General features: G+C 41.2%; 2 protein-coding genes across 2 annotated transcripts in view; one reads left to right on the forward strand and one right to left on the reverse strand.

Annotated features, from left to right (window-relative positions):
• Positions 1 to 4661, forward strand: part of atp10b (ATPase phospholipid transporting 10B) — a 26734-nt gene extending 22073 nt beyond the window's left edge. The window contains exons 15-21 of the mRNA XM_050043202.1: positions 305 to 381; positions 465 to 590; positions 672 to 872; positions 973 to 1053; positions 1198 to 1302; positions 1580 to 1767; positions 3808 to 4661. Coding sequence (XP_049899159.1) covers positions 305 to 381; positions 465 to 590; positions 672 to 872; positions 973 to 1053; positions 1198 to 1302; positions 1580 to 1767; positions 3808 to 4093 — 1064 coding nt within the window. The 3' untranslated portion in view covers positions 4094 to 4661. The remainder of the gene's footprint in view (positions 1 to 304; positions 382 to 464; positions 591 to 671; positions 873 to 972; positions 1054 to 1197; positions 1303 to 1579; positions 1768 to 3807) is intronic.
• A 455-nt stretch (positions 4662 to 5116) lies between these two features.
• fbxl3l (F-box and leucine-rich repeat protein 3, like) lies at positions 5117 to 12230 on the reverse strand. The gene is made up of 5 exons (XM_050042213.1): positions 11964 to 12230; positions 9745 to 10105; positions 9359 to 9481; positions 8975 to 9146; positions 5117 to 8308 (listed from the first exon to the last, which is right to left on the reverse strand). The coding sequence occupies exons 2-5, from the start codon at positions 10102 to 10104 to the stop codon at positions 7665 to 7667; spliced, it is 1299 nt and encodes a 432-aa protein (XP_049898170.1). The 5' UTR covers position 10105; positions 11964 to 12230; the 3' UTR covers positions 5117 to 7664.
• Positions 12231 to 14856: the final 2626 nt, after the last annotated feature.

The raw sequence follows: 14856 nt of genomic DNA on the forward strand, positions 1-14856 counted from the left end.
CTTTTTGTCCCTACGAGGCCGCCGTCATTTACCCGACGGGAGGGGTGAGCGAGTGAGCCCTGCAATCTAGAATTTGACCACTGATGTCCCTGTTTTCAACCCATTTTACACACTGGCCCTTTAATTGAGAAACTGGCGTGGTATATGCTTATAAATATAAAAAATGCAGGGTGTCTTACATTAAACTCACATAAAATCCCAAATAAATGTGTTTTATTTGTTTTAATTTATCAAGACTCACAAAATCAGTGGATTTTTATACATTTTTAACTGCAACAAACTGATATTCACCCTGTGGCTTCAGGTGATGGAGCAAATGATGTGAACATGATCCAAGCAGCTGATATCGGCATCGGGATATCCGGTCAGGAAGGCATGCAGGTCTGAGCTGAGGTCTTTAGCTTTGAAAATGTTGTTTGTGTCTTCTTCTGCTCTCACTGTCCAAAACTCTTTGTCATCTGCAGGCGGTCATGGCCAGTGATTTCGCTATATCTCGCTTCAAACACCTGAAAAAACTTCTCCTGGTTCACGGACACTGGTGCTACACCCGGCTGGCGCACATGATCATTTACTTCTTCTATAAGAATGTGGTGAGTATCTACATCAGAGAGCTCTGCTGTCTGAATCAACATCTTGCCATCATATCTTAGACTGTTTAATGTGCTCCCCAGGCCTACGTGAACCTGCTGTTCTGGTATCAGTTCTTCTGCGGCTTCTCTGGCACGGCCATGATCGACTACTGGCTGATGATTTTCTTCAACCTCTTCTTCACCTCTGCACCGCCCATCATGTTTGGGATAATGGACAGAGACCTCTCTGCAGAGATGCTGCTGGGTGTTCCTGAACTGTACAGGACGGGACAGGGTGCAGGGGTCAGTGACACTCCTGAACAAGTTGGCTCTTGAGTAAATGCATTGCTCAACTAGTTTATGTAATTTTGGGGTGTATCTAAATGTGTGTTTGCTTGTTTAGACGTACACGTTTGCAACCTTCTGGGTTTCCATCCTTGATGCCTTCTATCAGAGCCTGGTGTGCTTCTTTATCCCATACCTGGTGAGAGAAACATTTGGATTCTGTCTTTTATTAAACATTGTGCTAAGTTGCATCAGTCATGATGCGTCCTCTCAGTTACCAGGTATTTTACCAGTTTAATGCTTTTTCCCTAAAATTTGACTACATGTGTTTTCTCCCCTGCAGGCTTACCAGGATTCAGACATTGATATTTTTACCTTTGGGACTCCTTTGAACACAATTTCTTTATTTACCATCCTGCTGCATCTGTCAATAGAGATCAAAGCCTGGGTGAGTGCGAACTGATGGATATCTATATCTAGATATCATCACAGTATATACTCCTAGTAAGCCAAAACTCTTATGATGCAATAATCAGCATGCATCTAAAACTACCAAACAATTATTTGTGAACTGTAGCATCTAGAAGCTGGTAACGTAGCATTTTTGACATTAATCCACTGTATTTTTAGTTTAAGACAATAAAAACTGATAACTAACAGACAGTTTGTGACTGATTGGTTGTCATCGATGTATCTAATTGCGGTTTTATGCATCTGTCCTGCAGACGGTGGTTCACTGGCTAATCATGCTTGGCAGTGTGGCATTGTACTTCATTGTGACGCTTGCCTACAGCGCCATCTGCATCACCTGCAACCCTCCATCCAACCCGTATTGGATCCTCCAGAGCCAGATGGCTGACCCCATGTTCTACCTTCTCTGCATCATCACCACAGTGGTGGCTCTGCTGCCCAGGTACCATCACTGTTATCCTCCCTGCGTCTGTCACACAGAGGGGCGGGAGGGGAATTTAATGTGCCCTTGTCATTGTGACAGAGTAGCTTTTTTTATGTGCTTGTTTGAATTCTTTCTGCTTTGCTCACTGAAAAGCATATAAGCTGCAGATTGTGGCCGTCCATCTCATTTTCCTCATCTTCTCCCTAAAAAAGGGGAAAATGTCAATAATTTTCCCATTGACATCCACTGGAACTAAAACAAGGAACAAACATATGCATAATGAAATGTCTAATCATGTATTGTACTTATTAAAAAGCAGCATATGCAGCTGTTCCGGTAATTCAGTCAGGAGGATGTTAAATTGAAGTTTGCTTTGAACTTGTATGATCACTGGGTGCCTCAATGGCCCTTTCAAGTTGACCTCATATAATTAGGGCTGCAACTAACTCTTTTTCAATTAGTTCATTATTTTGTACTTAAAATGTCAGAAAATATGTCCAACCAGCTGTCCAAAACCCAAAGACATTACATAACCCCACTGTGAGTGAAAACAGGAGGGAAGCAGTCACAATAAGTGCAAATTAAATAATCGATAAATTGACTTTTTTTTTTTTTTTAACTCAATACAAAACTAAAAGTTGGAGCAGTCTCTATGCCATTTAAGCAGTTTGCAGTCATATTTCTATTTAACATAAACTGAGGATATTGTAGTCTAGAGCTTATCCCAAAATAAATCTGAGTGGTGCCAACATAAATAAAGGAAAAAGAAACAAAAAAATGTTTGAGAAATTTATGTTTATTAACTAAATACATTTTCTCAAGTACTGCACTTAAGTACAATTTAGAGACATTTGTATTCCCATTTAATGCTGCTATGCATGCTAATACATGTCTCTGATAACTTAAGTTACTTTACAGATTCTGATTAATAATAAAAATGCAATCAACAAATAAAGTATGATGTATTATTACAAACAAAGTGCCCAGCCAATATATAAAGTAATTAACACTGGCCCGACCTTTACACATTAATGTATCCAGTAATTTTCACCCAATATTATTCTGAAATGGGACATTTTGTACGATGAGTATATTTCCTTTACAGTAATTTACATGTATTTTAATGCAAATACTTTTGTATTTTTACTCAAGTAAAATTTAATGTATGACTTTTTCTTGCAATATTTCTTCACTGTTGTCTACTTTTACTGAGGTACAGGATAATAGTAGTCCACCCATGGATGGATTACTTAATGGGCCTACAGGGCACAGGCCCAGGGACCCAAACTTTCAGGGGCCCCCTGAACTTTACCTGCAAAATGTGACTCAAAATGTTACTCAAATGAACATGTACCGACCAGGAAGAGACTTCAATTGATCCACAAAAAGATGCAAAAGAACTGCCAAGAGACACAAAATGATTACAAAGACACAAAAACACAACAACAACAAAACACTGTTGTCTTTGTGTCTTTAATGTTCGAGGTTATTTATTGTCAAATGAACAACAATTACAAGAGCAGTCATTGCTATTGAAAAACTTGGGTCACAGACTCCCTCCAACAGTGCATTTTAAATGTATAAAAGATAAAAATAAGAATGATAAGATCACGCTATTAGAAACAAAACAACAATCTATATGTAAGGATATAAGGAAGGTCTTGTTCCTATGTTGGAGAGGTGGTGGGGCCTTTTGCATATCTGTGCCCAGGGGCCCATTGTCTCATAATCCACCCATGTGTCCACCCCTTTTTAAACCTAATCAACCTCAAAATGATGTTATTCATGCATTATTTTGGAGTATGTGTTTCACTTGTGCAGATCACAAACTGCTATGTAATTACGAGGTTGCTGCGGTGCATAGACAGTCAAGGCTGATATGTAATTAAATAATGTTAATTGTGAAGTCCAGGAACGACTGCACCACGGGCTCGGTCTTCCTCCTGGTTGCTGATGCGTCTGAAAGTGCTGATATTTAGAGGGAATGCTCTGATTTACATCAAAGGGCCGCATATTTTTCACTGGCCTACTTTCTCACCACCACACTCTCTCCCCCAGGTACATGTTTCACGTGCTGAGGAACTCTATCGCCCCCTCCCCGCTTGTGCAAGCCAGGCATCTGGACCGGCTGGAGCCCTCCACGAGGGAGCAGTGGATGAAGGAGTGGAGGAGCTTAAGGGGCATGGGGCAGGTCAAACGCTCCAGGCTGTCCACCCCACCCTCTCCTACCCTGGAGACCTCTGCGGACATTTATCCCCAGTCTCCCACCGCCTCTGATATCATGGTGGATGAATTCACACTTAATGTCATCAGTGAAAACTATCAGAGGCCTGTGCACACATGAGAAACAGACACTTGCTGGCAACTTGTAGGAATAAGACAATTATTTATTCAGAAAATTGTAAATACTCTGCACTGGCTCATAAGCGGACATATCCCAGTATAATTTTGGGGGTGCTGTTGTTACATAAATGCAATCAGGGAGACATAACTCCTCCTCTTTGACTTGTGACAAATCATCGATTGGGGTGATGAGATATGAAAAGTATGTAGGCCCTCTCCTCCTTACTCTCCTCATAACAAGCTGCCATAGTGAACACATAAGCCTGTTACTTTCCTGATGGGTTTTCAGAGCACAGTGGTAACCCAATTAGTCATGCCACCCACCCCTCCAAAACGTGGCACTTTTCCAGAACAAAATGCTTAGCTGGTTTAATATATTCCTCTCACCTAGATACCCTAAACAGTCACAATGCATCCTGTCACTGAGGCAAACACATGTGTGTGGTTTACAGATTTCTCATTTAATTTGCCTGTGAAGAAAAATCAATGTTTTTATACTGTAGGCTGGGCCTGTGACAAGTTTTGTGTATTTTTATATATATATATATATATATATCTATTAAATCTGCCGTAATTACACATAACAAAGATCAGATTTTGTTCATCCAAGTGTGTGTGTGTGTGTGCGTCATATTATGTCAGATGCAGCGTCGAGATCAAACAACCCAAAAGGTAAATTCAGAAGAATCAGAAGAAAAGGATCCCAAGCTACGAAGTCTGGTGCTTTTTTTATGGAAATGGAGTGTGCACAAGCCGAATCCACTTGTAAAAAGGGCTGAGTTATCATTGGCATACTTCATTATACAGTAGCAGCTCTGCTTATATAAGGTCCCACTGCCTCCAGTTAGATCACTGCTGCTCTCTAGCGTTGAGAATAAAAAGCTGCAGAAAGGTCAAACAGGACAAAGTCAGAAAAACAGACATTGAAACATCCGAGATGAGGCTTGATCGTATTACAGATACAAGAACACGCCGCATTTAAGTTATTTTTGTTTTATTGAGAATAAAACACAGCAGTCACAATTAAAAAGAGCTCCTCCAGACCTGAGGAACTCGATCACTGCTGCACACATATAACAAACATGTAAATATATCAGACGAATATACAAAAACAGAACATTTTTTAAAACGGTTTTAAAGGGACAGTTCACCCCAAAATCAAAATAACATATTTTTACTGTTACCTGTAGTGCTATTTATCAATTTGATTGCTGTGGTGTGAGTTACAACCGTAGAGATGTCTGCCTTCTCTCTAATATGATGGAACTAGATGGCACTCGGCTCGTGGTGCTCAAAGCGCCAAAGAAAAATCTGTCGGAAAAATTCACCATGAATGTTTCTTTCCAGGAATCACGACCCAGTTACTGAAGATAATCCACAGACCTTGTTGTGAACAGTTTCATACAGGAACTATTTTCTTTCTACCTCTTTCTTTTCTTTCTACCTCTTTCTACACCTGCAAACCGTATCACTGCGCAGAAGGAAGTGTGCATCTCCTCACGGACAAGAGTCTCATGCTCGTGACAAAATGTAAGATGCAATGTTAGCTAGCTCAGTGGCACTAGATGAGCTAGCAGTAGATACTTCCTCCTGCGCGGTGATATGGTCGGCGGATGTTATTCAGTAGAAACAAAATAGTTCCCACATGAAACCGCTCACAAACAGGTCTGTGGATTATCTTGAGTAACTGGATCATGATTTCTGGAAAGAGACATTGCTGTTGAGTTTTTCAAGTGTGCTTTTTCGGCGCTTTGAGCACCACAAGCTGAGTGCCATCTAGTTATATTATATTTGAGAGAAGGCAGACATCTCCAATAGTCAGCAACTCACACTAAAACAATCTAGCCTGATAAATAACACTACATGGGAAAAATACGTATTTTTTGATTTTGTTGTGAACTGTCCCTTTAATAGAGCGTGTGTTACAGCACGGATCTGGAACTAGAACCATCTTGCACAAAATAAATTTGCACCATGTGGTAAAAAAAAAAAAAAAAAAAAAAATCACGATAAAAAAGGAAACACTTAGAGGCTTCTATTTTGAGCGCAGTGAAGACATCTGGTGTGTTAACCTTCATCTGTCTTAGCCAGTGCTGAAATACCAAATTAAAATGTGGTGGTTTAAGATGATAAATTGAAGTCTCTACTGACACAAACACAAATAGAAAGGAATACAAGACCCATTGTGTTTTTCATGAAGGTGTGCCTGTTGCACTGACTTGACTTGAAATTCTTGTTCTCTCTGTGCTGCTTTAGTATCACTATTGTTGGTGCTCTCTCTATCAACGGCTGGATGCACCGACTTCAGACTTCTCAAACTGTGTCCTGGGAGATGAAGAAAAAAAATTATTTAAAGAGACACTTCAACCTAAAATTAGAAAACACATTTTTCCTCTTACCTGTAGTGCTATTTATCAGTTTGATTGTTTTGGTGTGAGCTGCAGAGTGTTGGGGATATCGGCTGTAGAGATGTCTGCCTTCTCTTAAATATAATGGAACTAGATGGCACTCAGCTTGTGGTGCTTAAAGAGCCAAACAAATACATTTGAAAAGCTCAACAGCAATGTCTGTTAACTGTTTACTCAAGATAATCCACAGACCGAGTTGTGAGCAGTTTCATGTAGGAACTATTTTCTTTTTACCGAACTATACCTGCTAAGCATATCACTGTGAAGAAGGAACCATGTATCTGCTGCTACCACTAAGCTAGCTATTGTTACAACTCAGCCCAGAGGAGGAGGCCATTAATGTTTACATCGAGCGAGCACAAGCCTCTTGTCCACGAGTAGATGCCCGCTTCCTTCTGCGCTGTGACTCGCTTGCTCGCTATTTATTAAAGAGAAGACAAATATCTCTACGGCCGATATCTCCAACACTCAGCAACTCACACCAAAACAATCTAGATTGATATATAGCACTACAGGTAAGAGGAAAAATATGTATTTTTGATTTTTAGGTGAACTGTCCCTTTAAGGATGAGTAGATGAAGTGATTTGAGACTTAGAGGGATGAAGCCATAAAGTAAAGAACAACATTTCACCACAAAAAAACGTGGAATTGATTAAACAATATTCACTGATGATATTATCACAGATGCTGTTCAAGATAAATTCTGTGAAAAAAGTGTGATGCTTGTAACAAAAGCAACCAGCAGATGGTAGACCCACATCCTTAACACATACTGATTGAAAGGTTGCAGTGAGCAACTGTAACTTCAGACCACAATTCATAGACTGAAAGAGCCTAGTGCATCTAAGATTTCACATCACAGTATCGATGCATAGAAAGAAAGCTGACTGCTCACAAGAAAGTCAGACAGAAATCAGTCTGCAGATGTTTTGAAGAGGGAAACATTTTCAGTCTTAAATTAAATTTACTGCAGGTAAAAATACAAGTGCTTTAGAAGCTTTAGAAATGAGAGATCACTGATGACAGAGAAACTGTCTCTCATCTGAGAGCATCACACTGCAGGCTAAGACATCAGTTCAACAATAAAATGTGTAACTGTGGATGCACATCCATACAGTAACTGTCCATAAAAGTCACGTACTCCACCCTGGCTTCATATCAGCCTACCAGGTGGGCATCATATCAGGGAACCACATACGACCGAGGTGCTTGGACACCTCACTGTGGATCTGCTCCATGTTGTAGCTGCTGTCTGGGATCAACACCTCCTCCATGATTGACAGCTGAGTCAGCCTGCCCCCGCACATCTTCACAAACTCCACAAAGCCACTGCAGGTCACTTCACACTCGCCTAGCCCGATGGCAGTCAAGTTTTTGCAGCGTTCAGCAATGCGGATCAGCTCCTCATCCAAGGGCTGAAGGCCGTTGGCGCACACCACCAGCTCCACCAGTCGAGGGCAGTTCAGCCCTATGCGTCCCAGCATCTCTTTGCTAACTGCCCGGCCAAAGTACAGGTGGGTGACGGGAGTCTCCTCGCGGAAGAAGGGCTCAAACTCCTCCTCATACAGGAAGAAGTACATCACGATGTTGACCTTGGGTGAGTGTCGGACCAAAGCCTCCCAGCTGCTCCTTTTGATGGTGTGAAAGTGCGTCTGCCCAGGGTTTTCGCTCACCACGTCAATGCGCAGGTGCTCCAAGTGGACGTGCTTTTCAGAGGAGAGGGCGAGCAGGAGCTCATCACTCAGGAGATGGTAGTTTAACGCCAGCTCCCTGAGTCCATGGCACTGGTCTGCAACACACAAGATACCTGAAGACAGAGAGAGAAGTCAGGACATATGATTACAGACTAAAATATATTAATGATCTCTGTCTGTTAGTCGCAAACATCCTGGTGGTGTAAGAATATAATACACTAACTGTACTCGTACTTAAAGCCTACTAGGCACAGGCCCAAGGTCCCTAAGTTTCAGGGCCCCTCTTGGCCCTTTGGCCACAAAGATACACAGAATGATTGGTAAGAGATGCAAAACAGCTGTAAAGAGACACAAAGAGACTCACAAAGACTAAGAAAAGGGGGCAAAACAACCACAAAAAGACACAATATGACGATACAAATCAACTACAGAGACTCAAAATCACTACAAAAAGGGCAAGAAAACAGACACAAAAAAAAAAATCTGAAAAAGGGACACAAAAAAACACAGAGAGATGTGAAACGACTACAAAGAGATGCAACACAACAGCAAAAAGAGGCTAATCAACTATAAAGTCTGTGTGTCTTGCTCCTGTGGAGGAGAGGTGGTGGGTCTGTGCCTGGGGGCCCATTGTCTCATAATCCGCCTATGCCAGTCAGCGAAATTTGTTGCACATCATTTCCCCTTTCTCTCTCTTCCCATTTCTGGCCCACTCTCTACTGTGCTGACTAATAAAAAGAAAACGAGATAATTCCCTTTTAAAAAAACACTATAGTGACCTGCTGGGGAGACATGAGGACAGCTGCTCATCTTCAGCAACTTCAGGGTGTCACTGTTGTTGGCAACCAGCACCTTCAGGGACGGGTCGTCCACTGGCGTATCATCAATCTTGATGGAGGAGAGGGACTTGGAGTTGACAAACACGACTGTCAGTGCCGACACAAAGTGGGCCTGAGGACGGATAAACAATGCTGATTAAACCAGAACATCTTATACTAAGTAAATATGCAGAAGCTTTGCAAAAAATTGCATAATTCAGGGATATTTTTGCCAAAATAAAATCACTGCACAGTAACTGATTATAAAGGAAGAGGGAGATAACAACAAACAGGGCAGCAGTGAACGTGTTGAGATGTGCGTATGAAGCAGAGGCAATCTCTTACCTGAGACACATCCATGAAGCTGGGCCGCGCTGTGGAAATCAGCCCCAGGGTCTTAATGGTACAGTTCACCAGCTGAGAGAGAATGTCACAGGCCGCCTCTGCAGATTCTGTGCAGCTGTCCACCTGATTTACCAGCAGATATTCACCATTTAGGTACAGTTATAAAAACACACAAAAGCAAGCAATGGAAAGACATAGATGTACTGTAAGAATAATCTCAGCCTATGTGTTAATTCAAAGGCAGCTGAGGTGTCACGATCCGTTCTGCAGCAGATGGTTTTCATTAACGAGGCCACATATTGTTTCCAAGGCAGCTGTGTTGTGAAAATGGAGGAGGAGGAGGTGAAAGGAGAGGAGAAATGGGTGACAGCAGGGAAGGCTCTTACCTTGAAGCTGACGTACTGCAGGTGCTGGGCGTGCTTTTTGATAATCTGCTGAATGAGGTCAGGGTGAGTAGAGCGTAGGTAGGATGTCGCCGACTGATTGAGCTCAAACTCAAACCTCCTCCACAGATCAGGGGTGTGAAAGACGTCATTCCAGCCGCGGCACACAGACGAGGCCCTGGCCCGGTCTACCAGTGACAGATGCTGGAAGATTTGCAGGACGACGTGGTGGGGCAGGTTACCCCAGTCCTCTGCTGAGGTCAGGGTGAAGCTGGACATCCCCCGCTTCTGTCTCTTAGCCCTCTCCTCATGGGAGAGGAAGTGTTGGCACTTTGATTTGAGACCTGTTCTTCCTCTTTTCATTCTGAAGCAAATCAGCACACAGTGGCATTGTGAGATTAGAAATTCTTCAACAATAAATGCAAACAGTAAATACCTCTATGCATCAGCATAACTATGGTTTCTTTGATGGTTTTAAATAGAGTAGTACAACCTGAGAGTATCAGTGGTTACCACAATCTCAGCTTGTGGCTGGAACCTGGCAAAATGCTGGATGACTGTTAAATTCACCTAAAGTAAAATTCTTTTTTCTCTCCCTGCCCACATAGAATAGTGTAGTTATTCAATAACAAGACATCAAGAGGTATTTCGGCTTTCAATATTATCACTGCCTGTCATTTCTTAAACAGCATGGTTATAAGGATAAATATCTCCACCTTTTTGGAATCCTTGCTTTTGACCCCATGTCCGAGGTGCAGTAAAACTTGTGGAGTATCTTTACTGAAAGTTTGTTTTTAATATTCTGCCTTTTAAATCGTTTTCAACCCATTTTCTGGTAATGACTCTAACAAATCAGTGGTATTTAAAAAATAATTGTTTATTAAACTAACTGCTCACTCTATCATACAGTTTATACTTTATTAATCTACCACTGGTTTTAATGAAAATGCAAAGTGCACTGAAAGCTGCTCACGTCCATGTTCTTTTATTTCTACTAAGTTCAAAAACATCACTCATATTAAGCAAGCTTGCATGCCAGGGGCAAAAATATAGACAGTGGGGCCCATGGAGAGAGAGTGAGAGTGGGCCTTTGCATATAAATCAGATTGCCACCTTGGAAATATATCTGTGTTTAAAGAGGAATGATAAAAGAAGTATGTTACAGAATTAAAAATGGTGCCATTTGCTAAATGTCCTCAAAAAGATTAACCCATCTGTGCCATGGTTTTTTTCTTTTTCCTTTTTTAAAATAGTATCTATCTAAAGCAAAATTACATGCTTTTTCTATATGAGCAATAAAATCTATCAATATACTATAAAACTATTCAGTAAAATGATTAATTTCTTACTGTCATTGATTTTTTTTTTTTTTTGGTCAGATATGCAATGATGATTGTTGGGTATAATATATACTGATGCTGTCTAACGTCAAGTCTCTATTTGTGTTGAGGCAATACATGCAGGATAGCGTGCACTGGGGCCCGTCATAACTTTCTTACGCCACTGTTGCCTGCATGAACATGAAAACTGCCACTGCTGAGAACCCCTGTCAAATACTGTATACTGATGGATGTGGAATAATGGCACACTCATGTCAAAATAAATGAATAAATAAATAAAAAATAAACAGTGATGCTGAATCCTTTTTTACTGACATTTCCCCCCAGCAGTGAAAGCAACGTTTCACTCAGTATAAACTGATGTAATCTATATATTGCATGCATCAAGCACCATATGAAATGTCACCCATTCATTAAGTTTTAACGGTGGACTCATTTTTCCACAGCATTGCAGACCTTATTGAAATGTGACCACACTGTTTTTCCAAATTAAAAGAATCATCACTGACTCCTGCTTAATTATAGAAGTCTTTTAAATAGAGTTTAACATGTGTATCCTCACTTCTCTGAGGCTTCAGCTACAAGTTTCAACAGTAAATACTGAGCTTGTAAACTCTGCTCACAGACATGTCGGCCCAGCCTATTTAAATAACAATAAACAACAACATATTTTGAAGCTTGATACCCTGGTGACTCTGTGGACTCCTATTTAAGAGCAAGATCTGTGCAACTCATATTAAAATACTTCTTATTAACCTATACCAGCTGAACTGAGCTGAACTCAAGTGAACAGATAAACCACTTGTGGCGCCAGATAGACACGTTCACAGATATCCGAGCATACAATAACACACACAGAAACAAACACCGTGTGTTACTTACATGAACAGCTCAAAAGCCACACTTTCCTCTGGGTGTTGTGCTCTGCCGGTGGTGGTGGAGACAGCGTTCACTCGGAGCCATGGCTGGAGATGACTGCAGAAATGCTGGCTGTCGCTGATATAGGACAGCAGGAGCAGCTCCCATAATAAGCTCTCCTCTTGGCTTTAGACAGCTTGACGGGCGCTGCCGAGCAGCCGGTACACGTGAGCGGGGGAAAACATGGATCTGCTCTGCTGCATCTCCAACCAGCAGCATGCACATGCAGAGGAAGAGTCTGCATCAATAAAACATCGACACATAACATGCTCCCGTCTTTGTTTACTGTAGTAAAAAGAGTTTACCTTTGATTTGACTTATTTGTTTACAACAATGTGTGTGTGTGCGCGTGTTCGTGAGTGCGTACGTGTGCGTCGTGACCCGTGGGCTGAGAGCACAAGATACTATGTGCACGGGTACTGGGAAAGTAGGTCAGTGTGTCAAAGTGTGTGTGTGTGAGTGTGAAAAAGGGTCATTAATAAACACAAGTGGACACTAGATCGGTGTTTTAGTCTCCCCTGGAGCACAGCTGCAGGTTAAACACCATCATGTTTAATTAATGTATTACACGCTTTTGTTTTTACTGCAAGGTTACACAGTGTAAAATCTTATTATCAAGAAAATATTAAACTAACATCACTGACAAAGCTGTTCATTTATAGTACTACTTGCACTTTGACATGCAGGATTATTGATGCTTTCTCATGTCTGCATTTCCTTTTCCTGCTTGCTAATAAAAGACAACACTATTAAAGATTATTGTTTGTGCACCTTGATGCCTGTCTATTGTTCATGCTGCTGGATGTCTTTGTCAAGTGGATGCTGCACACTGACTTGGAGGATGGCTGGGGGAGTGAGTCAGCTACTGCTTGGCTGCCATCAGTATACTTTATACTTTAAGATATATGTGTATGCATTTATGACCATTCTTTTATATTCATAAGCACAATATAATCGTAGTATTTCTGTTGTTCTCGCCACCATGGGCAGATCTGAGCTTCGATTTTGGCAGCAGGTGAAGACTACTTTATGATTACTTTTAATGACTTGGCAGCCCTGATGTTGTCTTTGTGTGTTTTCCATTTGGCATACTTGTGTATTCAGCCATTTAGTCCACCTTTACCCATTTCTGTTTCCTGTATAGCTTTCTATTTATCATGCTGTGATTGCTACAAAATTAATCAGTTATACTGGTGGATACAAACTGTGTTGTAACACTGTTGAGCCATATCATATGATTAAGGGTGTATGAGTATTAGTTGTTAATATTTAGTTGTTGTTTTGCCACTAATAAGTGAGCTAGTATTGGTTTTATTGTAAATGTTTGCTTTATTTAGATTTGAATTTGATAGTGTTTTCATTTTGTTAAGTTTATTTTTATCATTATCTTTGTCCAGCATATATAGTTTTTGTTTAATTACTATTTTGCTTGTTTTTGTTCTGCTTGTAAATTGCTTGACACTGGGCACCTGCAGTTATACAGATAGATAGGCAGGTATGGGACCAGCATGCACCTGGGTGGGTGCCAGTGGGAGCCATGATTTATTTGTTTGTCTGATTGTTTGCTTGTTTCAGAGAAGGAAATCATTAGAAATGCAGGAACAAATGAACAAATGTAAATCACATGCACATGGTGCGTCAGTGGCTCTTTGTTTCTATGTTTGATCTAAGTTTGATTTTGATTTTTTTGACAAATGGCCACTACAAAAAGTGAAATAATCAATGATTCATGGTGACGGAAAAGCTATTGGTCTTTTGGCAAGGCATAATCAGTAACGCAAAAGGCAGTATGTTTGAAATCTGCTTTACTCCAGAAAGTGTAAGTCATCCCTGCATCTGCATCTTTAGACCTTCAAATGCAAGCAGCTGTGACTCAAACAGCAATAGGCTTAAAACTGACTCAGTGTTTTATTTCTCTCAATAGGCTACAGTGGGCTAAATTAAGAGGAAGTGTTTATAGTTTATTTGGATCCCCATCAGTCGTTGCCTAGGAAACACCTCCTCCTCCTGGGGTCCATTTCCTGGGAATCTCAATTAAAAGCCGACTCATACACCATTAAAATGTCAAACACGCAGAATTTATGAAATCATATCTCAGATTTTAGTTGACAGGGGAAACAGGGCATCCCCCGCATGTGAGGCAGGGCCCCTCTGGCCAGACAACAAGATGCTTCATCCCTCTGATTGTCATCACAGTTGGACCAGCAGCCACCCACAGAAAGAAAGGTTGCAATTTTACCACCATGGGCACAGAGAGAGAAGTTGCAATTTTATCACCATGGGCAAATGTTTATGTCACATGTTGGCTAACCTACAGCAGGGGTCAGTCAAGACCAGCTGGACGGTTGCAAAACACAAGTTTGCCCTGTGTTTAAAGCGCCACCGTGAGGACAACCAGTGTATTTTTTAAATGTTACAACACAGGTGCCTCAAGTCGAATCACTGTGATGTAGCACATTTCACAGACACATTGTGGCCCGGACTCCTGACCTATACAGGATGCATGCATGACGACAGAGCGACAATTAGCCTGCTGCTCAGACTAAATAAGAGACAAGGCTACTGAGGAAACAAAAATCACAGATCTGAATTTCAAACACCCCGAGTAGCGCCTGTTAGGTTCACACTTCATCTCAGGTCGTGTGTCTTACAAACTAATTGCTGTAAACCTACCAAAAATCCCCACTCATCTGTACAGTTTTATCCAATAAAGTCTTAACATAGTCCATATAATAGCTAATTATTGTTGGAGTGATAACAGCTGTGCACTACATGGCGGTAAATGCAGCCTGTCAGGGCAAATCCAGGGCAAAATGAACCTTTAGCAATTGCAATGGATTGCATGCAGATCCGCCTC

This window comes from Epinephelus moara, chromosome 4 (assembly GCF_006386435.1).
Source record: "Epinephelus moara isolate mb chromosome 4, YSFRI_EMoa_1.0, whole genome shotgun sequence".
NCBI classification, from domain to species: Eukaryota; Metazoa; Chordata; class Actinopteri; order Perciformes; family Serranidae; genus Epinephelus; species Epinephelus moara.